Raw genomic sequence first — 25,413 nt, 5'->3', positions numbered from 1 at the left:
AAAAAATCAATACCACTGAACTCACGACTGAACTTATAAAATCTTGGTTAATTCTTAAATTTCTTAAACGTTTAAAATCATAAAATCCCGAAATACTTGAACACTTCCAAAATTTCAAATACTGCAATTCATTCAAAAAAATATTTGTAAATTAAAAAAACAATAATCCAAAATCAAAAAAAATTAAAAAGTTTTGAAATCTTTAATTTTTAGATATTTTTTATAAATTTCTGAATTTTCTATTGTAAATGTTAGAATTTTAGAAAACTTATTTTGTAAGAACTTAGAAATTATATTTTTTATAATTCAAAAGCTCTCAATTTCTAGAATTCTATAATTAAAAATCATTGAATTTCTAAAATTATGAAGTATTAAATATAAATTCAAATTTAAACAAAAAGATAAATTAAATAATTGAAATTTTTTTCGCAGGTTCAAAAATTCAAAAACCAAAAAAAAAATTACTGTAAAATTAAAAAAAACTAAGATCTAAATTTTTAAAAAGTTTAGGAATTAAGAATATTGTAGCTAAATAAATAAATATGTTAGTTTTTAACTTTAATAAAGATAATAATATATTTTTTTTTTCAATACTTTAAAATAATTGAAAACATTGAACAAATAGTTATAATGACAAAACATGTACATTTTTACAGAAAATCACCGTTTGAAAAATAAAACCCAAACTTTATTGATCGAAACGAAAACGTAGTCCAACGTCACCGGAACTCACCGTGAGTGCCGCAATGTCAAACAACCTCAAAACAAAAACAAGATTCGATTTTCCTCATGCAATTTTCATAGTCCGGGCGCGATTATTCAACAAATTTAAAAAAAAATGTTAAAACGTAACATAAATCCGATTCTTTACCGGTCGCTGTTTACGACGGTCCGGTGGCGCAACCGGGACGACATGCAGGACCCCAAGCTGGCCCACATCAAGGAGAAGATCGAGGCGGACAAGCAGCGGCTCCGGTGGCGAACTCCGTACTCGGACCGTCCGGAGGAGTTTCAGAGCACGTTCAAGCTGTTTTCCTCCAGCAACCGGAACTCGGAGCTGGTCGAGCTGATGCAGCAACCGGTCGATTTGTCCCCGTCGGCGATTAAAAACTGGTGGACGCGGAGGCGATCTGGGATTGAGGCGCACATGCAAAAGTTTATTCCGGAGCGGCACGCGACGTTGGGGGATGATCTGGCCGCGGCACATTTTGTAGTCCATCGGGGTGGTTCCGTGCGGTATGGTGTCCTGTTTGTGATGGAACTAAAATGATTAATTTGAATTCTTTTTAACAGCTTTCGCGGCCAACAAAAATGGATCAAAATGGACGAAGAGGAAAATTACGAACTCCCCACGAATTACGTGCCCAATCTGGTGCTGGAAGAGGTCAAGTGTGACAATATGGTTCTTTTCTACGAGGGTCTCGAAAACATCCGCCGGCTGCGGCATTTAACGCACCTGTCCTTTGAGAATGTGGCCAAGTTTGACGATTGGTGCCTGGATCGGGTTTCCGGGTCTTATTTTCCCGCGCTTGAGGTGTTAAATTTGAAGGGAACCGTCGTGACGGAGCGCGGTTTGAACAGCCTGTACCGGTTGCCAAGCTTGAAGACCGTTCTCGTCGATAGTCCGGAGAAAAATATCTCGTGGAAGTTGACCATTGCGCTGCTGGAAGAGTGGAATCCGAAGCTGGAGGTTAAAAATGTTTGAAATTGGTTCTAGTCGAAATGAATTGTGATTAAACATCTTTAGAAAAGAATAAAAAGTTATCAATTATTTTTTTTTTTTTTTCAAATATTTAATTCTATATCTTTTTTTAAGGCTAGTATATGGACCTCAGAATGAACACAAAACTCCATACAAAAATGTGCACAATAAATAAAAAATCTAAAATTCAAAATTTTAAAATAAGCAAAATTTTAATTTATAAATATAAAAAAAAGGCAGTAGGTCTTGTAGGTTCGAGTGATAGACAACGAATGATCAAATTTATTAGTAGCTCCTAAGTCATAGACTACTATAACTAATTATAATTCTACGGTTGCTTCTCCAACATCCCCCCTCAACCGAGAATTCCGAGAGCCTTCCGTGCTTCAAGAAATTTCGAAACAGCTACCGGCTTCGTGAACACGTCCGCCTTCTGCGCCTCCGTTGCGACGTGCTCCAGCTTGATCAGCTTCTCCTCGACGTTCTCGCGCACAAAGTGGTGCCGAATATCGATGTGCTTGCTTCGGGGCGAGTAGCCGATCTCCTTCTCCGCCAGGTGCACCGCGCTCATGTTGTCACAGTGGATCGTGACCGGTTGAGCGACACCAAACAGCTCCTTCAGCAGTCCGCGCCACCACAGTGCCTCTTGAGTTGCAGCTGAGACGGCCATGTACTCCGCTTCCATCGTCGACAGCGCCACCGTGGTTTGCTTCCTGCAGCTCCATGAGATCGAACCACCAGCCTCCATGTAGACGTAGCCAGTGATCGATCGACGGGTCTCGGGATCGTTTCCCCAGTCCGCATCGCTGTATCCGACGAAGCCCTGGTCTCCGTGCTTCGAGTAGGTCAGCTTCATCGTTTTGGTCCCCTTCAGGTACCGCAGCACTCGCTTGGCCGCAATCCAGTGTGCCTTCCCTGGGTTGCTGCTGAACTGGCTGACCGCGTTCACCGCGTAGCAGATATCTGGCCGGGTTGATAGCGCCAAATACTGCAGTCCGCCTACCAGTTCACGGAACGGAACTTTCGCCATCTGCTCCCGTTCCTCGACAGTGCTCGGGCACATCTCCTTGGTCAGCTTCTGAGTCGGATCAGCAGGCGTCGAGACGGCATTACACTCGGCCACGTTGAATCGCTGCGGCAACTCGTTGATGTACTGCTCCTGGTCCAACATCACCTTGCCATCGACTCTGGTCACTCCCATGCAAAGAACTTTGCTCGCCATGCCCAAGTCTTTCATCCGGAATCGCGCCATCAGGTCCTTCTTCAGCTTGGTCACCCACTGCTGGTTGTTCGAGAACACCAACAAATCATCCACGTAAACGGCAACAATAAGGACCGTGTTGCCCTCCAGCTTGAAGTAGACGCACGTGTCGTACGCCGAACGCTTCAGCCCAGTTCGCTTCAGCTCGGCATCCAGCTTCTGGTTCCATACCCGGCTGGCTTGTTTCAGACCGTACAGCGCCTTTCGCAGCTTGCAGACTTTCGTGGGGGTACCTGATTCCGTGATGCGAATAGCCCTTGATCACCAAGCGGGCTTTGTAGCGCTCGACAGATCCATCCGAGTTCGTCTTGAGTTTGTAGACCCACCTGCAGCGTAGAGCTTTCCTCCCCTTCGGCAGATCGGTTAGTTCCCACGTCCGATTCTCCACCAGCGCTCCGAACTCCGCTTCCATCGCACGTTTCCACTGGTCGCTGTCGTCTCGAGCAATCGCCTCACGGAACGTGTCAGGCTCGACCATCATCGGGGTGGAACGGTTCTGTCTGGGTTGGGAATCTTTTTCAGGAAGGGTACTGCACACATAATCTTTATACTTGCCTGGGGGCACGTGCTCCCTACCACTACGCCTTACCAACACTTGTGGGTCCTCTGGTTGTGGAGGGAGCACCAACGGTTCTTCCTCCGCCTCAACCAGCGAATCGGCATCGCCTTCGACCGACTCGTAATCGCTGAAGTCCGACTCGTCTTCTTCGAGCTCAGCTTCCTCTTCAGCAGCTGGACCGACCTCGATCGGAATACTTGGCACGATCAGCTCCATTTCTTCATCTCGGACCGCAGGCTCCGTCAAAGCAACGTCGGTCCCGGTCGACTTCTCGTCCAGAAAGATGACATCTCGGCTTGTCACGACGGACTTCGTCCTCTGGCTGTAGACCCTGTACGCCTTCGAGTTGTCGCTGTACCCGACGAAAATGCAAGGTTCCGACTTCTTGTCCCACTTAAAGAGGTTTCGGGGAGGCCGGAATAAAACACGCGGTTTAAGATTAGCGAAAAGAAAAATAAAGCGTGTAAATTCTTTGAACTTTGTCACAGACTGGTAGCGGAAGTGCAGCTGTCAAACAGCAGCAGCCCGCGTGTGCCCAGTGGGCTTGAGCGTCGTAGGGGCGAACAGAGTGCGGTGGTTGCCAACTTATCACCCCTGCTCAATCACAGCACGTCTCCTCCAATCCCAGCTTGGCGCGAAGATCCTTGAAGACAGCTGCCGGTAGACCTTTGGTCATGATGTCCGCTTGTTGCTCCGCCGAGCGCACGAACTTGATCTCGATCGTCCTCTGCTGCACCAGCTCTCGCAGGAAGTGGAACTTGGTGTCCACGTGCTTCAGGCGCTTGCAGTCTCGAGAATCCTCGGCAATCCTGATCGTGGACTGGTTGTCCTCGAACATCGGTACGGGACCGTCCACTGGCTTGCCCAGATCGTCCAGCACGCGTATCGTCCACAGGGTGTGACACGCTGCCGTGCAGAGTGCCGCGAGCTCCGCCTCCGTCGACGACAGAGAAACCGTCTGCTGCTTCCTCGTTAGCCAGCCGACCGTACATCTCGAACTCCTCGGTTAGCTTCTGCTTGACCGCTTCCAGCACTTTCAACGACGTTCCGGCCAGGAGGATGTCGTCTACGTACAGTACCAAGATCAGCTTCTTGTCTCCAGCTCCTCGGGTGTAGGTACACATGTCGTTGGCGCTCCGGACGAATCCGAGTTTGCTGATGAAGCCATGGAATCGGTCGTTCCACGCCCGGGACGCTTGCTTCAACCCGTAGATGGAACGGTTCAGCTTGCAGACCAGACCATTCCCCTGCTGAAACTCTTCCGGCTGGGTCATGTAGATCTCTTCAGCTAACTCACCGTTCAGGAACGCGGTCTTCACGTCCATCTGGTGCACGAACATCCGATTCTCGTTGGCCAGCGCCAACACCGCCCGCAGCGTGTCCAACTTCGCCACCGGAGAGTAGGTCTCGGTGTAGTCGAACCCGGGCTTCTGCGTGAAGCCTCTGGCGACCAGTCTCGCCTTGAACCGGTCCGGTTTCTCAGCGTCGCCCCGCTTCACCTTGAACACCCACTTGCAGGTAACGGCTTTGCGTCCTGCAGGTAACTTCACCAGCGTCCAGGCGTTGTTGCGCTTCATGGAGTTCATCTCGTCTTGCATCGCAGCTCTCCACTCGTGCCAATCGTCCCGCTTTTTCAGTTCAGGGACCGAACTCGGGATGTCCTCGATGAAGTTCATCGCGTTGAGTGCAAAACTGGCGTACTCAACCTCGAAATCCTTGTGCCAAGCGGGAGGGTTCTTCCGTCTTTGAGGTCGGCCGCTGCCATCAGCTTCCTCAGCTTCGGGTTCATCGGCAGCACTGCTGAACTCGTCTTCCGAAGTCTCGTCTCCATCGTCGGCACAGCTCGCGTCATCGACGCAGCTCTCTTCATCGGATTCAAGTGGCACAAACTGCGAGTCGGGTTGCGCGACGTGCTGCTGCACCGCGACAGACTCCACGAAGTCCACGTCGCGCGCCGTGACGACCGTCCGTTTCTTGGGGTCCCAAACTCGATACCCGTTGTGTGAGTACCCGACGAGCGTTCCTTTCCACGCCTTGTTATCCAGCTTTCGGCGCAACTCCTTCGGGACGTGGACGAACACATCGCTGCCAAAAACACGAATGTTCGACACGTCCGGCCTCTTGGACTCCCACAACTCGTACGGCGTTTTCTTCATCTCGAGAGCAGCGGTCGGGCTTCGGTTCGTCAGGTAGGCCGCCGTCAGCATGGCTTCCCCCCAGAACTTCTTGTCGACGCCAGCATCAGCAAGCATCGCCCGCGCCTTCTCGACTAGCGTCCGGTTCATGCGTTCGCTCAACGGGTTCATCTCCGGCGTGTAGGGGACAGTAGGCTCCATCCGGATCCCCTTTTTCTTGCAGAACCCCTCGAAGCGCTTGTTCCGGTACTCGCCGCCGTTGTCGCACTTCAGCCGAGAGATCGGCCGCTCGAACTTCGCCGTCACCAAGGCCTCGTACTCCTCGAAACACTCCATGACCTCGTCCTTCGAGCGAATCAGGTACACCATCACGAAATGGGTCCAGTCGTCGATGAACGTCACAAAATATTTCATCCCGTCGAGTCCCTCCGGCGATACGGGACCACACACGTCGGTGTGTACCAATTCGAGCACTCGCGACGATCGACGACCTTCACGCGGTGGATGAGGCTTCCGCGTTTGCTTGCCGACAACGCACGATTCACACACGACGGTATCGTCAGTCCCGGCGGTACTGAGGTCGAGTCCGGATACCATCTCCTTCTGCACCAGACACTTGAGGCTTTGCTCGTTCAAATGTCCAAAACGACGGTGCCAGAGCACGAACCCCTTCCGCACGCGACCGCACGTCAACAGCGAAGAATCGTCCGTACCGTGCCGAGCCAGAAAGTTCATTTCGTACAGCTTGTTCTGCACAGTAGCACACGCGACGATTTCGGAACCACTGTACACTGTCGCTTTCCCGTCATCGAACACGACGCGCATCCCGGCTTGTTCAACGCGCAGCACCGAAAACAAATTGCAGCGCAGCTTCGGCACGTACAACGCGTCTTTGATCGTACAGTTCACTCTCTTACCGTTCACGACCGCAACCACCTTCACCGTGCCGGAGTGCTCCGCCTGGATCGTTTCACCGTCCTTGGCCACCGCGATCTCGATGGGCTTCTTCAGACGATGCAGCTCACAGAACAGCTCCTTGTCCCGCACTAGATGATCCGTCGCACCGGAATCGATGAACCAGCGCGTCCGCGCCTGCTGGGGGTTTGCTTCGCTCACGAAGCAAACTTTCTTCCGGTTGCTGCCGGAATCCGCTACGTTCGCCTTCGACTTCTGCTTCCTCTTGCTCTGCTGCGGCTTCTTCTTCTCCGGACAGTCGGCCACCCGGTGGCCCTCCTTGTTGCAGCCGAAACACTTTTGCTTCTTCTGCGGCTTCGCCCCGTGAAACGCAGCATCGCTCTGGGACGGGGTGGGCGATTCGATGCCCTTCTTCGTCTCTTCGTCCAAGAGCCGGTTCTTGACGAAATCGAGCTTGAGGTCCTCCTGCGACATGGTTTCCAGCGCCGTCACAGCACCGGAGAACGCCGATCCCAACGAGATAAACAGGTGGCAAATCACGTCGATCTCCTCCAGCTTCGCGCCGGCAGACCGATACTCCCGGATCAACTTTTCGAACTGCAAGAAGTGCTGCTGCAGCTTTCCCCCATCGTAGCGCATCGTCACGATCTGCCGTTGGATCCGCATCCGGCTCGCGACGCTCTTCCGCGCGTGGATGTTGTGCAGCTTGTCCCAGATGTCCTTCGGGGACATGTCCTCCTCCAGGTGGTCCATCTGCGCATCGCTGATCCGCGCCATCAACTGCGAACGGCAGTGACGGTCCTTCCTGATGCGCTTGTCCAGCAGCTTCATCCGGGCCGTCTTTTCCTCCGGCTTTTCTCCCGCTTTCTCCTTCAGTTCCGCCACGTCGCCTACGTCCGACCGCACACATTCCAAGAGCTCGTGCTCCTCCAGGAACGATAACATGCGGAGACGCCACGGGTTGAAGTTGGACTCGTCCAACATCGGCACCTGCACCGGAGCGGGTTTTGCGTCCGTCATGACGCCCGACGATTCCGCGCACTTTTCCCGTTTGACCGAAACGCGACTTGGGCCCACAACCTAAAGAGGTTTCGGGGAGGCCGGAATAAAACACGCGGTTTAAGATTAGCGAAAAGAAAAATAAAGCGTGTAATCTCTTTGAACTTTGTCACAGACTGGTAGCAGAAGTGCAGCTGTCAAACAGCAGCAGCCCGCGTGTGCCCAGTGGGCTTGAGCGTCGTAGGGGCGAACAGAGTGCGGTGGTTGCCAACTTATCACCACTTTCGTCGTCGCTCCTTCGGTACATTTTTTTTTTTTTTTTGTTGCCCAATGGGCATTGGGTTAAGTTCACTGCGACCACCTGAGAAGGCTATCTTTTGTGATGTACCCTGGTTACTGTCCATACTACAAATTACTCGTATCCATTGGATCGGAAGACGAGGGGTTATTTTGCAGACATGGTTTATCCCAATTCGGCGCAATACAGTCGATGAACTGTATGACCTTCTTGGGATGGGTGTGGTGCCATACATCGTACGGCGTAAGAAGGTGCGATCCAAAGAACCGCAGCCTTCGAGACACAAGTGCTCCGCAGAAGCAGAGTAAATGTGCCGAGCTTTCCAGCTCAGTTAAACAAAAACGACAGAGGTTGTTAGGCCACCTGCCGATTTTGTGCAGGTGATATCTGGCAGGACAATGTCCTGTTAGAAGCCCTGCGAGTATTCGTAGTTCCCTACGGTTTAAGCCAAGAAGTTTCCTGGCAATTGAAGGACTTGGAGTGATAAAAGTTTTAGCTTGTCTCAATCCTCGCATCTCGCCCCAGATTGAAGCGATTTGCGATTGTCCCCAATTAGTTATTTCTTGCTTCACGGCACTTTTTGAGATTCCAAGGAACGGCTCGGGACCCACGAAGATGTTTGATGAGCCTTGTCTGGCAAGTTCATCAGCCATTTCGTTGCCTTCAATGCCGCAGTGCCCTGGGACCCAAAACAACATGACTCTGTTATGCCGAGAAGCAAGTTCCCTGAGGGAAGCGACGCACTCCCAAACAAGTTTGGATTCGCATTTAGAGGATTTTAATGCCAATAGTGCAGCTTGGCTATCCGAGAAAATACCGATTTTTGCGTGTCTATAATTTCTCATAATACACGTCCTCGCACAGATGTGTATGGCATACACTTCTGCTTGAAAAACGGTAGGCCACTTTCCCATAGATATGGTTTCCCTGGTTCGAGGACCGAAGACTCCAGCTCCAGTAGAAGTGCCCATTTTTGAACCATCCGTAAAGAAACGAATAGTTCCTTCTGGAAGTGTAGGTCCTCCATTACTCCACATTTGGCGATTTGTTTCAATCACCTCATATGGAATGTCCATGTTGGGCCTCACCTCCATGCAGTCCGAGACTGAAGTTGCAAGGGGGGAAATGTCAAAAGCCTTCACGATCCGCGAGTGACCCGTTCCATCTCCTTCCACCCAGTTGTTACACCGTTGTAGTCGTAGAGCGCCAAGCGCTGCCTCCTGCTTCACATGTAAATGTAAAGGCAGAATGCATAGCATGGCTTCCATGGCCGCGGTGGGGGTTGTTTTCATTGCACTCGTTACAGAGAGACATGCCAGTCGTTGGAGCTTGGTCAGCTTCGACTGACATGTCTTCTGTTCAGTCTTCGGCCACCAAACGGTCGACGCATAGGTTACCCTAGGTCGAGCGATGGTGGTGTAAGACCAGAATGCAAGTTTCGGTTTAAGTCCCCAGGTTTTGCCGAGCATTTTGTTGCACGCCCAGATAGCAGTAGTTGCCTTCTTTACCGCATAGTCCAGATGTGCATTCCAGTTCAGCTTTTTGTCAAGGATTACTCCTAAATATTTGACCTCAGAACTGAAGGTCAGTTGGGTTCCTTTCAAGGTAGGCGGCCTAAGGTCGTGTTTCCTCCTGTTAGTAAACGGGATTATCACGGTTTTGTTGGGGTTTATTGTCAGCCCTTCCTGCTCACACCACGACATGGTGCAGTTTAGAGCTGACTGTAGACGGTCCGATAACGTTCCGTCGTACTTCCCCCGGATGATTAAGACTACGTCGTCAGCATATCCAATGACTTCGTAGCCGAGTAGTGTAAGTTTTCTTAGAAGACTATCTACCACCAGCAGCCAAAGCAAAGGAGAGAGTACTCCCCCTTGCGGACAGCCTTTGGCTGCCGTTATTGTGATGGATGTGTCTCCTAGCGATGCTGAAATCTCTCTGCTCGTAAGCATAGCATGAATCCAGCTCGCAGTTGTGCCATCTACGTTCCTCGACCGGAGCGCTTCATTGATGGCTGTGTACGAAGTGTTATCGAAAGCGCCCTGAATATCAAGAAAAGCACAAAGTGCAGATTCTTTATATTTCAGTGCGTTCTCGATACGTGACACTAACGCGTGTAGGGCAGTTTCGGTCGATTTGCCCGCTTGGTATGCATATTGGTGTTTATGCAAAGGGAAGTCCTTCAAGAACTCCGCCCGGATGTGGTTATCCGTGATTTTCTCCATAAGCTTGAGCAGCGTCACTGTCAGACTTATGGGTCTGAAGGCTTTTGGCATCGTGGGGTCACTTCTGCCGTCCTTAGGTATGAAGATCACCTTAACTTTGCGCCAGCTTCGAGGGATGTAACCCAGGGTGAAGCTGGCTCGAAGTAAGTTGATCAACTCAGCCATTATGGTGTCGGCTGCTTTTTGGAGAAAGATTGGAAGGATGCCATCGGGTCCTGCAGCCTTCAGTGGTTCAAATGTGCCGAGGGCCCATCTGATTGAAGACTGGTTGAACATTCGACGGGCTAGGTGGACTGACTCTCTTGATGGTCGACACCATACGCCATCTGCAGTCCGGGTACTAGCTGCACCCTCCTCTCTTTCAGTTGATTCTGGAAAGTGCGTACTCATGAGTACTTGCAGTGTTTCCTTGTTTGTGACAGTGAGAGTGCCTTGCTCGTCTCTCACCTGTCCTAGACCGTTGGAATGGTCTTTTGACAACGCCTTTTGGAGTCGGGTTGCTTCAGACATCGAGCTTATGTCCTCACAGAAATTAGCCAGGCTAGTTTTTTTGGCTCTCCTCAACTCCGCGTTATACTTCGTTAGGGCTGCTTTGTAGGCATCCCATTCGGAAGTGAGCTTAGCTCTGTTGAAAAGCCTTCTAGCCTCCTTGCGGAGACTGCTCAGGCTTTCGCTCCACCACGGTACGTCCCGACAGATTTCCCTCACCTTCTTAGGGCAGCTTGCCTGGTAGGCTGCCGTGATCCTGCGTTGAAGAGTATTCGCTGCAGTATCCAATTCTTCGGGGGTTCGTATTCGTGAAGGAGCGTCTTGTTTGGACCGGCAAAGGTGACCTCGAAAGGCGTTCCAGTCCGTGTCATTTGGGTCACGAAACGTTTCCCTTTTCAGTTGACTGGCTTCAATGTCAAAGACAATCTGTCTGTGATCAGATAGACTAGCTTCTTCAGAGACATGCCAGTTTTTTATTTTGTCTGCAAAAGCAGCACTACACAGAGTGAGGTCCAAGACCTCCTGTCTTGCGACAGTAACAAAAGTAGGTTCATTGCCCTTATTGCATACATTGACGTTGTTAGACGTCAAGTATTCAAGAAGGCGCTCACCTCTATCGTTAACATCCGTGCTTCCCCATATCGTATGGTGGGCGTTCGCGTCACAACCGATGAGGAACGGTTTATTGACAGCCCTACAGTATCGCACAAGTGCGGCCACTTCTGGCGGTGGAACATCGTCCTTGTCACCAGGAAAGTAAGCAGATGCAACAACCATCTCCTGCTTTCCCTTGGTGGTCGGGACGACATTTTCAGAATGTTCAGCTGTACCGGTGCTATATTCGCAAAGAAGCGAAAATATGCATGTGGTTGCCTAGTTTTCTTCAAACTGTTGCGTAACCTTACCATCTCTCGCGGAATTGCTCCGAAGAACAACAGAAGGTTCTCGTTTGGTACTGGATAACTCTCCTACTTCCTTCCACATGTGAACCTTCCTGTGCATGTCTCTCATGCGTTCCGACACCGCAAACTGCACTCTACAGTTTTCCGCCGACTCTTCTCTTCTAGTGGTGTCCTCTCTTCCGGCGGATTTCATGCTTCTTCTTCCTTTCTTCCGCGTTGGTTCCAGCTGAGGGAAGCAGCTGGCACTTGGGTTTTGGTTTTGATCAGTTTCCATGTTGATAAACCTTGTTTTCAGGACTCCTACAAACTTCAACTGTGACTCGGGCCTGCAAAGACACAGAGGAGACTACATACTGCGTGGGGCGTCTTGGTACCACGCAGGCTCCGTTCAGACCTGGATACTTCTTGCTCCCCTCCAGACATACATCCCTTGGCACGGGTCGCTTGACACTGTAGATTGGGGATTGGGATTTGGGAAAGGGATTGGGGATGGGGAATGGGACGCGGTTCTCTGTATGGCTTTTTGCGAGATGAGAGCAGAGGACAACAATCATCTCAACGTTTCCACTTTACCCGGGCTAACGACCGGCAGTTCCAGTTCACGATGATTTCCCTTCATATGTTAAAAAAAACCACTTATGATTTTGGAACATATTCCGTTTGTCAGCGTTTCCTGTCATTACTGGCGGGAAAAATCTACGTGGAATCAGCTGTGCAGACCTCATGTGTGACAGGAATGCAGGTTGAGCGACTCCTACGCTACTCCTTCGGTACATGCGCCATGCACTTGGTCCCGAACACACGGAGATGCGACAGATCCGGTCGCTTGCCCGTGAACTTCTCCTCCGGTGTCACCGACAGTCCCTTCGCCGGTGATCGGTTGATCACGTGCGACGCAGTTGCCACTGCTTCCGCCCAAAATCTCTTGTCCAGGCCAGCGTCGAACAGCATGCTTCTCGCTCTCTCAACGTACGTGCGGTTGCGTCTCTCAGCCAGACCATTCTGTTCCGGATTATACGGAACGGTCTTCTCGTGGTAGATACCAGACTTGCGCAGGAACTCTTCCATCTCGCGGTTCACGTACTCACGACCGTTGTCGGTACGAATCCGCTTGATCCGCTCACCTGTCTGGTTCTCCGCAAACGCTTTGAAGTTTTGAAATGCTTCCAGCACATCAGTCTTTAACTTCAGAAAGCAAACGACGGTCTTGCGGCTGGCATCATCAATGAAGGTCAGAAAGTAACGTCTGCCTCCGATCGACTCCGTCTCCATCGGACCGCACAGGTCCGAGTGGACTGTTGAGTACCCCTCGTTTGAGTGCTAGTCAAATGACAGCACAAATACATGTAACGCGTGTTTTTCTATCTGACCTTAAATAAACGAGCTTGTGCTCTATTCGGCCTCTTTTTACGCTGAATCTCCAACTGATAACAGCTCGTCTTTTTCCTGCTCCGCAACCAGACTTTGAACGTCTTTCCCCGGTTATATTAAGTGGCGACGGGGATAAAGGTGTAATTTTTTTTTTACTACGTGCAGTGAAAAACGCGCTTAGGCGTTGAAAATTTAAGCGACCATTTTGTGGCTCGTTCTGTGGGGAGCGTTCGTTGAAGTAAGCGGAAATATCCGGCGGATTTGTGGTTCCGAGAGTGAGGCGAAAAATCAGCAGCACGCGGCAAGCATTCGACATCGACGGAACAAATCGGGCGGCCATCGTGCGGTGAATTGCCGTGGGAATTTTTTCTCTGGTTTCGGTGGTGTTTGGTGCTGGAATTGGTGCGCTATTTTGTGGTGATTCGGACGGCCATTGTGCGCAGCAAGCAACTCCGTGGTTCGACGGCATTCCAGAGCACAACGCTGACGGTGGATTCGGTGTGCTAATCTCGGGCGGAACCGGCAGGAGAACAAAAGAGGGCAGAAAGGCGGTCGCTGGCGGAAATTTTTGGATCAAGTTCAAGGTCGGGACGCCATTTTGGACGCCGGCTGGTCGACGACGCGGCGCGCGTTGGTCTTCTTTTGTTCGTTGGGTGCTGCATCACAAGGTAAGGGCGATTGGGGCCAAATAAGCTCTTTTTGCCATTTATATTTCTAAAAAAAAAAGTGAAATTCCTAGGCAGTATCACCAAGGAATTTTTGTATCGACATTTGGTGTACTAATATTTTAACATTTTGCCGTGTGACCGTAAGTGTGAATGATTCTTTTGTTCGTGAAGAACAAAAGGTCTAAATTTCATTCAGATTTTAAGAGAGTTTTCTTCTTTATTTCATTAGTGGGCCGAATTACCAAGGTGGAGTTTCTGGGCGAGTTTTGCAGCGAAGGTTGAGTTATTTTCGCTGGCAAAGGCCGGGACGGAGATCGGTGAGTGAAAAACTATTTTATTTTGATCCCTGGATTTTGCAGTAATTGAGATTTTTTGTGTGTTTTTCTTTTATTTTGTTTTCTTTGGGAAATTTGAATTTTGATTTTATTCGTGATTTTTTTTTAAGACATGGGTTCGAACGGGATTTCTACCTCTATTGAGATGTTTAGGAAGGATACGTCATTTACGGATTGGTCCGATCGACTAGCCTATACCTTTCACGCAAATCAAGTGCCGGATGATCGTCAGAAATCGCATTTCATGACGATCTGTGGTCCATTTCTCTTTTCTCAATTAAAATTGCACTACAGCAAAGATGAGCTGGATAAGGCCTCTTATGCTGACATTGTGTTGAAACTGAAACAAAAATTGGACAAAACAGAGCCGGACTTAGTCCAGCGCTTTCGTTTTAGTCAACGAAACCAGCAACATGATGAATCCAATGAGGATTTCGTGCAGGCGGTCAAGCTGCAGGCGGAATTCTGTGGTTTTGGGGCGTTTAAGGACGTGGCCATCATGGACAGGGTTCTGGCGGGTCTTCTTGACGGGAATCTCAAAGAGAATTTGCTGAAGGAGGAAGGTTTGACTTTAGACAAGATGGACAAGTTCATCACAACATGGAACATAGCAAAACAAAACGTTGACGCATTAAACAATCAACCTGGAGGATCTCAATTGGGACAGTACAGTTACTTTACACCAGAACAAATTCATTACATTCAAAAGACAACAACACAAAGACAAGGTTCTTCACGGTACAGAAATTACAAACAAAATGATGGGTTGCAAGGACAAAATTATCAAGAAAGGCGAAACAATTCCAGATTTCAGCCTTATAAAAACTACAATTCTGATTCTCAAGTTTACACTAACCGAAAGTTCAATAACCAAACACAACAACAAAGGTATTTTGACAAAAGCTATGATAGGAGATATCCTCAGACTAGAATTTCGTGTGATTTTTGTGGGAAAATGGGTCATTCTAAGCAAAATTGCTTCAAACTTGATTACTTTAACAGACAATTTGTGAATTTCATGGGTGAGAGTACTGCAGATGATTATTCCTGCAATGAAGGTGGTGAAATTGAGTACGCAAATGCGGAAATGTTCAACCAATTAGAAAACTTGTAACCTGCCTGCTGCAGTTTACCATCGCAACAGTAGAAGTCTGCGAATAACAAGAAGAGTGCCCTAAGCCATCCCGATCAGGGCAAAATTTGATCTTTTGTCTGCTAGAATTTTTATAAAACCACTACACTTACAACACAAACAAGAAGCCAAGAACCATCATCATCATCATCGATCGCGGCTTCCCAGCAGCCGATCGATGCTGATTGCGCGTTGACTCTCGCGAGCGCGTAATCTCCTAGCGAACTGCACGCACATTTGGAACACATGCACATGATATTGGGCAATTTTAAAATCGAAGGCCGATCATTGATTGATTACCCTAGCACGTGAGCACATTTAGCACAGACCTGTAATCATGTCTCAGGTAAAACCACATTTACATACCGGATCAGCATAATCCATGCCAGCACCAAACCAATTTCCCGAGGGGGAAATCAAGCCGAGCAGTTTGAGCCACCCTAGCGACGCCCCGGTACTCACTCTCCAATCTCTTATCGGCCGACGTCAACCAGAGCCGTGAGAGATAACACGCGGCGCGATCGGCCAACCAATATAGCCGATCGTCGCCCGCAGATCATCATCAGTCACTGGTTCAGCATCAAAGAGACCGCCTCGATCGTCGACCCGTCAAGTGTTCCGCCAGACGATTGGCCAGCAGAAGTTTCGCTTATTGTGTTTTCTTGTGGTGAAAACCGTCTCACCAGTGTAATTTCGCGGAGTTTGTGGTTTTGAGACAGATTTGTAATTTTTGTTGTTTCGCCTAGGATAAGGATATCGGCGTGGAAAATTAACCGCACTGGAGTGCGAGGTGCCGCGATACCGAAAATTGGTCGCGGTGGAGAGTGAGGTGGCGTCTACTATCAGCATGGAAAACATGGCCATGCTGGAGTAGTTGGATAACTTGAGATCGGCCTTCATTTCCTGTTTCACAAGCTGAATTCCATCATGGCTGGAGCCGTGGTGTGGAGCAGTGCGCTGCTGTGCATTCCTGCCGACTGGACGGCGGGGCTAATGCACCGGATGGCCGGCGTTCTCGCCGGTGACCAAGCTGGGTTCTGCCCGGGCAGCAACGTTGTTCCGGATCGTCGAGGGATACACGGGGGTCACACACACACACAGGTTTACACCCGCAACTCTAGTTTTAAGGACGCCAACTAGGTTTAATTCGTCAATATAGATGTAAGTACGCTAAAATCCCCTCTTTTATTTCTGTGTAGGTTGAATTTATCCTTGTCTTGGGAGGGCTGGTTGATTATCTGGGATTCTGTTGGAATTCGACCCATTTTTATTGTTTGCTGTGTTCTTTTGCATCTGTGCAGGAAATAGTACTCCTGCTATTCAATAGTCCTCCATCTTGTCTCATGCTCGCACTTTCCCTGGAAATGGGAGGTGACAAAATGGCGCCCAACGTTAATAAAAGTACAGCAGAATCAATTACCAGTGTCTTCTGAACAATCAGCCATTTTGAAAAGGATTTTTCAGCGTTGCTTTTTGTGAAATAAAAGAAGATTTTGTACATTTAGTTTGTAATCTTCTAACTCTTCGCTGTTGTAAATAATTTTCCCATTTTTTGGACTTTTGTAAATAATTTCCCTAGTTTTAGAAACTTGTAAATAATACACTTATTTAAGAATTTTGTAAATAATATACTAATATTTAGTTATAATTGTAAATAATTTTCAATTGGAATTGTAAATAACCCTGAACGTGGAAAATTTTGTAAATTTTGTACATAATTTTGAACTAATCATATATTTTCTCCTGATTCTGATTTTCTAGGATTATGTGATCAATTCAAGAGATCGCCAACGATGGAATAGTGTACACACACAAGAATTGATGAAAAGTGATAAATTTGAAACATAAAACTGTAAATAGATCGTTTTGATTGGGATTAATTTGATTTTCTCCCAGATGTAGTTGAGGTTGAAGTGATCATGAGAATTTTTGTAAATATTTTCAATACGAGAAGTGATGGGAGGAAATTTTGTATATTTTGTACATTTGTATATATGATTTTTTGGCTGTAAATAAATGATGAATTTGAACTTGCATGAATTTTAACTATTTTAAGAAGAAAACATAAAAAAGAAGAAGTTTTGCAGGATGAAACCGGCCTCGCTGGAGACTTGAGTCCAAGACGATGACGGTCAGTAATAGGATCTTGATTGGATCTCGAATTCGGTCTTGATAACCTGGAAACAGCGCTGAGTCACTGACGATGACGCCCTATGACCCCGAGGAGTAACGATTTATCGGAGGTTGATTCTTGTCTGACTGATTCTTACCAAAAAACATTAGAACTTTTAGAATTTTGCATGAATATTTATTATTTTAATTCTAGTAAATGGTGGATTTGGAAATGAAGCAGGATGAAGGCCGATTCTCAAAGTATCGTTCATGTAAACAGTTTTTGTTGGAAAAGTTTAATTTTTTGTGTGAGTGATTTGGAAATCTATTCAATCATTTTTATCTTATTTATTTATTTATTTTTTTAAATTGTGCTTGTGAAAGATTAAGTGAAAAAGGACACTATGGCTGAAGAAGGAGAGGAAATTTTCTTGACCTCATCTGAGACCAGTGCTACGGAATCATCGGGTAGTGAGAGCGAAACTGAAAGTAGTGATAGTACGGGTGAAAGTGTTAAAAGTTCTAGTCCGGTGATGAGTATTAAAAAAATGAACACGAAGCAGATCAAAAGGTTGACAATTTCACCGAGATTTATGAGGAAGTTATCTGAAGTTTATGCAAGCAAATCACAAGAGCAGAAGAAAAGGTGCGAAAAAGATGATCCTGCAAAGAAGAAGAGTCCCATCCCTGATCCTCCCCCGCCGCCACCAAAACCTAAACCAGACTCCCCAAAATCCGATCCCCCAAAACCTGATCCTCAAAAACCCGAATCATCAAAATCAAAAACATCTAAAGATAAGAAGAACAAGAAGAAGGAAGATGAGTCAGGGAAGAAGAATAAGAAGAAATCGAAATCTAAAGATGATAAGGGAGGTGCACCTGATTTGGATCTTGATAAGCAACCTAATTTAGATGATGTTAAGCCGGTTGACTCTGAAAAACTTTTGCCACCTGGATTTAACATAAAATCAGCTTCTTTTGATAATGTTAATTTTTCCGTTGTTCCGTTGTTTTACAACATGAACACTTCTGGTAGGGCGAATAAGAAGACTTTGCCAATTTCGCAGTGGCCTATCAAATACAGTGGCACAGACAATGGTATTGGGTTAAATTTGTTTTTGCGCAGAGTAGAATTTTTTGCTCATTCTGAGCGGGTGACTAAATCAGAGCTTTTTGAGTCAGCACATTTGTTACTGGTTGGGCCAGCTCAGGATTGGTTTGTCTCGAAGTGGCCGACTTTTAGGAATGAAGATTGGGATTTTTTCATTCATGCTTTGAGACATCAATACCTACCGAACAACATTGATCATTACATCAAAGTGAGATCGTTTTCTATGTCACAAAACAAAAATGAAACTTTTTCAAACTTTTTGGTCAGGATGGAGCAGTTCTTTTTGTGCCGAACTACACCACTAGCTGAAGAGGACAAATTTGATATTATTTGGCACACCATGAAGTGGCACTACAGGGACAGGTTAGCGCTAATCAAGAGAAAGGGAATGAGCATCAATGAGCTGGAAGATCTGTGTGGCAGAATTGATAATTGTAATGAAGGGTTGATGAATCGTCTTGTACAGTCGTTTGATAACCAAAATATTCACGAAATCATTACGGAAGGACCATCTACGAGTTACAAACCGCAAGAACCTCATGAGCGTAGGAATAATCAACAAAATCAGAGCCAGGTAGTTAATCAAAATCGTGAGAATAGTCATGTAGGTCAATCAACAACAAGAAATAATCAAACAAATCAACAAAATAGTAACCGATACAATCAAACAAACCAAAATGCAACAAGAACTAGTCAGTTTAACCAAAATCAACCAAATACAGGTCAGTCAAGTTCATACAATCAAAACAACTATAGAAACAACCAGCAACAACAACAAAATTACCAGAATACAAACAGAAATCAAAGTACTCAAGAAAGAGGAAGAACGCAAGAAGAGTTCTATCCAGAGAATGGTTGGAGATCGTTGAATAGGGAACAAATTTTGCACTATTACAAACAACCTGATGGTCGTATTTGTTTAAATTGTCGTAAGTTTGGACATCATTTTAGTACTTGTTATTCTCGTCGCAATGTTTTTTGTTGTATTTGTGGTTTGCCTGAATTTCATTATGAGGCGAAGGGAAAATTGAAGGAGGTGGTTTTCCCCTCCCCCGCAAATCCTCCAGTTTGTAGAACTGAACCGATGATAGATTTATTTCAGCAAATAGCAGATGAAGTTGATGTGGGTGGAGAGTGTGCATCTGATTCAGAGCATTCTGATAGGGAATATGAAAGGACATTTGAAAGTGTGAATGAAGTTTGTGTTGATTTTAGTGGCGATCAGCGATATTTTCTAAAATTCAATGTTTTAGGGTTGCAACTGCATGGATTGTTAGACAGTGGTAGTAATGTGTCAATTGTAGGAGACAATTTTGGAAATCTTACTAGCTTTTTGGAGATTCAACCGTTAGAGAATGAGATTTCAATTTCGACAGCGAGTGGTGATCCGATGGAAGTTTTAGGTTTTGTTGATGTACCTTTTAATGTGGATAGAGTTACTAAAATTTTACCTTGTTTAGTTGTACCAGAGTTAGACAACAGGTGCATACTTGGGATGGATTTTTTTAAATTGTTTAATATAACTTTGTCATTTTCTGGTTGTGATCGTAATAATGTGTGTTGTATTGAGCAGTCAACTTATTTTGTTAACAATACTGAATCTAGTCAAAATCTTAATCCCGATTCCCATGTGCTCACTGCTGAACAAGTAGAGGAAATGAAAGTAATCTCTGATTCATTTAAGGTGTCAAAACCAGGGACTTTAGAAACGTGTAATGTAATGGAACACACAATTGAACTTAGTGATAGCACTCCAATTCATCTTAATCCACACCCATTTTCACCTGCGATTCAAAAGAAAGTTTATACAGAAATTGATCGTTTACTTAAGATGGAAATTATAGAGCCTTCAAGATCTGACTGGGCTTTGCATGTTGTTCCAGTTCAGAAAGAAAGTGGTGAAATGAGGCTGTGTCTTGATGCTAGAAAGTTAAATGCGAAAACAATTAGAGATGCTTATCCATTGGCTAGTACGATGAGAATAATCAGTAATCTAAGCAAAAACAAATACTTTTCTGTGATAGATTTGAAGGAGTCGTTTCTGCAAGTGATGTTGTCTGAGGAGTCTAGGAGATTGTGTAGCTTTAAAATAATAGGAAGAGGTTTATACCAATACAAACGATTACCATTTGGACTAATAAATAGTAGTGCAACTTTGTCCAGGATTTTAGATAAAGTTTTGAAAGAGGGAATGTTTGAGCCATATATTTTTTCCTATCTCGATGACATCATTGTTGCGACAGAGACTTTTGAAGATCATGTGAAGTATTTAAAAATTGTGTCCGAGTGTTTACGTGAAGCAAATCTGTCTGTGAATATTGATAAATGTAAATTCTGTCTGCGTAAAATCAAATATTTAGGTTTCATTCTTTCTGAAGAGGGCTATCAACCCAACCCTGAGAGAGTAGCAGCGATCTCCAAGTTTGTTAGACCACAAACTCCAAAGGAGATTCGCAGATTTTTGGGGATGGCAGGATATTATCGTAGTTTTATTCCAAATTTTGGCGGGATTGCAGCCCCAATCTCAGATTTGCTCAAAGGTAAACCCAAGAAGGTTCAGTGGAACGATCAGGCTGAACATGCTTTTATTAAACTAAAAGAATGTCTCATGTCTGAACCTGTTCTCGCTAATCCCGATTGGTCGAAAGAATTTAAAATTCAAACTGATGCAAGTGATCTTGCCATTGCAGGTATTTTAACGCAAGAGGTTGAGGGGAAGGAACATATTATTGCCTATTTTTCCAGGAAGTTGAGGTCGTGTGAGAAAAAATATGCTGCGACAGAAAAGGAAGGATTAGCTGCACTTGAATCAATTGATCATTTTAGAACATATGTTGAGGGTTCACATTTTGAATTAATTACAGACTGCTCAGCGGTAACATACATTCGAGATTCTAAGTGGAGGCCAGGGTCACGGTTGTCTCGCTGGTCAGTGCAACTGCAAGGCCATGCGATGACCATTAAGCATAGGAAAGGGAAAGAGAATATTGTCTGTGATACTTTGAGCCGAGCCGTATGTGCTATCTTCACTGATTCCACGTCAGCTTGGTTCACAAATTTGGAACAAAAAGTAACTAGCAACCCCGAAGACTACCCGAATTTCAAAATTGAGAATGGAGATTTACACAAATTCATTGCGGCAAAATCAGACTTTGAAGGTAGCCGGTTTGAGTGGAAGTTAGTTGTTCCACCAGACAAAGTCACACAGTTAGTCATAGAACAACATGAGCAACTAATGCACCTAGGAACTGATAAAACGTTAGAAAGAATCAAATTAAAATATTACTGGCCAAAAATGAAATCAGATGTGAAACGAATTTTGTCTAAATGTGCTAAATGTAAACAAGCAAAATATCCAACTGTTGCAACTGTACCGCCGATGGGGGAGCATAAAAATGCTACTCGTCCTTTTCAAATGATCGCGTTAGATTACATAAGTGGTTTTGTTCGGAGTAAACATGGTAATATGGATTTGTTAGTTTGTTTAGATGTTTTTACAAAGTTTGTCAGATTATTTCCTGTGAGAAAGATAAGTGTTGAGAGTTTAACTGAAATTATAGAAAAAGAGTGGTTTTTAAAATACGGTTCTCCGCAAGTTGTGATATCGGATAATGCTGTGACGTTTCTAGGCAACAAATTTCAAGATTTATTACAAAAATATCATGTTCATCATTTTAAAAATAGTCGAAGACATTGTCAAAACAACCCTGTAGAACGCGTCAACAGAGTTATATTAGCTTGTATTAGAACGTACTGCCAGGAAGATCACCGAGTGTGGGATAGTCGCTTATCAGAAATAGAATTTGCAATTAACAATACAAAACATTATTCAACCGGATTTACACCTTTCTTCTTAGCGCATGGTTTTGAGTCGGTTCTAGATGGGAGAGATCATCATCAAGGTGGTCAAACTTCTGACCCATCACCTGACCGATTTGTCCAGCAGAGAAGGGCAGTGCTTGGTCCGTTGTATGAAAAAGTGATTGAAAATAACAGAAAACAATTTGATAAATACAAAAAGAGTTATGATAGCAAACATAAAACTGTACCGCAGGGATTTAGTGTTGGTCAAAAAGTGTATAAGAAGAACTTCAAAATTTCAAGTGCCCCAGATAATTATGCAGCTAAATTGGGCCCAGTTTATGTTCCATGTAAAGTGATTGGGAGAAAAGGCGCTTCATCTTATGAGCTAGCCGATGAAGAAGGAAGAAATATTGGTATTTTTGCTGCTCAGGATTTAATACCCGCATAGATTCGTACTAACTGATTAGGTTTCAATTTTAGTGTGTTGTGATTATTTATTTAAGTGAAATTAGTGTGATGTAGGATGATTGATAGTATAAATGAGGGTTGGCCACCCAATTAATGAGTGAGATTGTTTGATAGTGAGAGTGAATGAATAAAAATGATTGAAGTGATTTAGTGTGGATTTAAAGTGTGTGAAAGTTTAATTTATTATTTTAAAGTGTTGCATGAACGACTTTGAATGAATGGGATGAATTCAATTTTACCTAGGAATTTTTGAAAGAGTGTGTGTACCAAGAATGTATTTATCGAAACCTAATTGAATGTACTGAATCAAGAATCCAATTTATGATCAATGAACAAATGGACTATCAAAAAGAAAAGAACGGTATCATAATAAGACACTGGGATTGTTTTAACTGTGAGTTTATTAAATTGGATTCCGCTTGTCTGTTGTGGGAGAGTGGGTTACGAGGAGTGTCTAGCGACCACAGCAATACTGGTCTTAGATATCTTCCTTTGGTTGATACTAATCCCATATTTCTGTCTGGTGTGGGGGTATTGTAACCTGCCTGCTGCAGTTTACCATCGCAACAGTAGAAGTCTGCGAATAACAAGAAGAGTGCCCTAAGCCATCCCGATCAGGGCAAAATTTGATCTTTTGTCTGCTAGAATTTTTATAAAACCACTACACTTACAACACAAACAAGAAGCCAAGAACCATCATCATCATCATCGATCGCGGCTTCCCAGCAGCCGATCGATGCTGATTGCGCGTTGACTCTCGCGAGCGCGTAATCTCCTAGCGAACTGCACGCACATTTGGAACACATGCACATGATATTGGGCAATTTTAAAATCGAAGGCCGATCATTGATTGATTACCCTAGCACGTGAGCACATTTAGCACAGACCTGTAATCATGTCTCAGGTAAAACCACATTTACATACCGGATCAGCATAATCCATGCCAGCACCAAACCAATTTCCCGAGGGGGAAATCAAGCCGAGCAGTTTGAGCCACCCTAGCGACGCCCCGGTACTCACTCTCCAATCTCTTATCGGCCGACGTCAACCAGAGCCGTGAGAGATAACACGCGGCGCGATCGGCCAACCAATATAGCCGATCGTCGCCCGCAGATCATCATCAGTCACTGGTTCAGCATCAAAGAGACCGCCTCGATCGTCGACCCGTCAAGTGTTCCGCCAGACGATTGGCCAGCAGAAGTTTCGCTTATTGTGTTTTCTTGTGGTGAAAACCGTCTCACCAGTGTAATTTCGCGGAGTTTGTGGTTTTGAGACAGATTTGTAATTTTTGTTGTTTCGCCTAGGATAAGGATATCGGCGTGGAAAATTAACCGCACTGGAGTGCGAGGTGCCGCGATACCGAAAATTGGTCGCGGTGGAGAGGTAGAGTGACGACCCTCCCTCGTGTGTTTAATTTGTGCTAATTGGTGTTTTTTGTACCGTTTTCCGTGTCTAGTGAGGTGGCGTCTACTATCAGCATGGAAAGCATGGCCATGCTGGAGTAGTTGGATAACTTGAGATCGGTAAGGCTCAGCTGTGAAATCGTCTCTAAAATAAGTCCCAAAATGTGCTTTTGATCGTCGAATGTGTTCTAATTGTTCTGTCTGCCATTGTGCAGGCCTTCATTTCCTGTTTCACAAGCTGAATTCCATCATGGCTGGAGCCGTGGTGTGGAGCAGTGCGCTGCTGTGCATTCCTGCCGACTGGACGGCGGGGCTAATGCACCGGATGGCCGGCGTTCTCGCCGGTGACCAAGCTGGGTTCTGCCCGGGCAGCAACGTTGTTCCGGATCGTCGAGGGATACACGGGGGTCACACACACACACAGGTTTACACCCGCAACTCTAGTTTTAAGGACGCCAACTAGGTTTAGTTCGTCAATATAGATGTAAGTACGCTAAAATCCCCTCTTTTATTTCTGTGTAGGTTGAATTTATCCTTGTCTTGGGAGGGCTGGTTGATTATCTGGGATTCTGTTGGAATTCGACCCATTTTTATTGTTTGCTGTGTTCTTTTGCATCTGTGCAGGAAATAGTACTCCTGCTATTCAATAGTCCTCCATCTTGTCTCATGCTCGCACTTTCCCTGGAAATGGGAGGTGACAAACTTTCAAGATAATAACGACCAATGCATGAAAATTTTTACCGTTTTGAACACAACTTATGTTAAGCTGGATGAAACACAAATAGAGGACCAAATGGTTGATTTTGAAGTTGATGATAGTTGCTTGTTGAATGACAGCACATTTTCTATACCAATTGATGATGATAGTTATGTTGACATTGAATTGAAAAGTTTGTTTACCCCGAATTGGGAGGATGATTCGATTTTGGATTTAAACGGTTTGTTTGATAAAACTTGTTATAATATTGATGAAAATTGTGATGATGCCCCAAATTGGGATGAAAATTTGTTTTGTGGTTTTGGATTTTTACATGATGAAAACATGGAAGGTGGTGAATGTAAGAATGTAGGTTTTAATGAACTTTTGGCAGATGTCAGCGTGAGTTTTGAAGGTGCCCCAAATTGGGAAGAAAATGTTGTGTGTGGTTTGAATAACTTATTTTTGTATGACGATGTTTTGGATATGAAACAAGATGTGATGTTGGAAAATAACGTGGGTTCGATTGAACATAATTTTGACAACAAAGGGAATATTTCAAGCAATGCAATAGCAGTAAATTTAAATTTTACCTCAAATTGGGATGACAGTGAAAATTTTGATTTGGAATGTTTATTTACCACTAATGTTAACTCAAATCAAGCAAATCTTGATAACTGTGAGAGTTCGGACAAAAAGCTGCTGATTGGCAATGATGGTTGTGGAATTGAGTGTTGTATTGATGATGTTCAGAATTTGATTTTAACCCCAATTTGGGGAATGTTTCAAGAAAGTTCGGAAAGTGTTTGTTTTGAAAAAGTATTATT

At 45.4% G+C, this 25,413-nt stretch overlaps 2 protein-coding genes across 2 annotated transcripts; both read left to right on the top strand.

Moving 5' to 3' along the window:
* The first annotated feature begins 781 nt into the window (after positions 1-781).
* On the top strand, positions 782-1,771 carry LOC120423799 (distal membrane-arm assembly complex protein 2). The gene is made up of 2 exons (XM_039587719.2): positions 782-1,236; positions 1,294-1,771. The coding sequence occupies exons 1-2, from the start codon at positions 839-841 to the stop codon at positions 1,703-1,705; spliced, it is 810 nt and encodes a 269-aa protein (XP_039443653.1). The 5' UTR covers positions 782-838; the 3' UTR covers positions 1,706-1,771.
* A 13,191-nt stretch (positions 1,772-14,962) lies between these two features.
* On the top strand, positions 14,963-24,352 carry LOC120423800 (uncharacterized). Its single transcript, XM_052707101.1, has 4 exons — positions 14,963-15,678; positions 15,738-16,152; positions 16,753-19,284; positions 24,105-24,352. Exons 3-4 carry the CDS (start codon positions 17,508-17,510, stop codon positions 24,350-24,352), a joined length of 2,025 nt encoding a protein of 674 aa, XP_052563061.1. The 5' UTR covers positions 14,963-15,678; positions 15,738-16,152; positions 16,753-17,507.
* Positions 24,353-25,413: the final 1,061 nt, after the last annotated feature.

This window comes from Culex pipiens, chromosome 2 (genome assembly GCF_016801865.2).
Source record: "Culex pipiens pallens isolate TS chromosome 2, TS_CPP_V2, whole genome shotgun sequence".
Taxonomy (NCBI): domain Eukaryota; kingdom Metazoa; phylum Arthropoda; class Insecta; order Diptera; family Culicidae; genus Culex; species Culex pipiens.
This window is presented reverse-complemented; position numbering and strand designations above follow the sequence as displayed.

Coding starts and splice junctions, on each gene's coding strand:
- LOC120423799 (XM_039587719.2), top strand. CDS start 839: ATGTTAAAACGTAACATAAATCCGATTCTTTACCGGTCGCTGTTTACG. Junction 1,237..1,293: donor CATCGGGGTGGTTCCGTGCG/GTATGGTGTCCT, acceptor TCTTTTTAACAG/CTTTCGCGGCCAACAAAAAT.
- LOC120423800 (XM_052707101.1), top strand. CDS start 17,508: ATGGCTGAAGAAGGAGAGGAAATTTTCTTGACCTCATCTGAGACCAGT. Junction 19,285..24,104: donor CCCCGCAAATCCTCCAGTTT/GTAGAACTGAAC, acceptor GCCATTGTGCAG/GCCTTCATTTCCTGTTTCAC.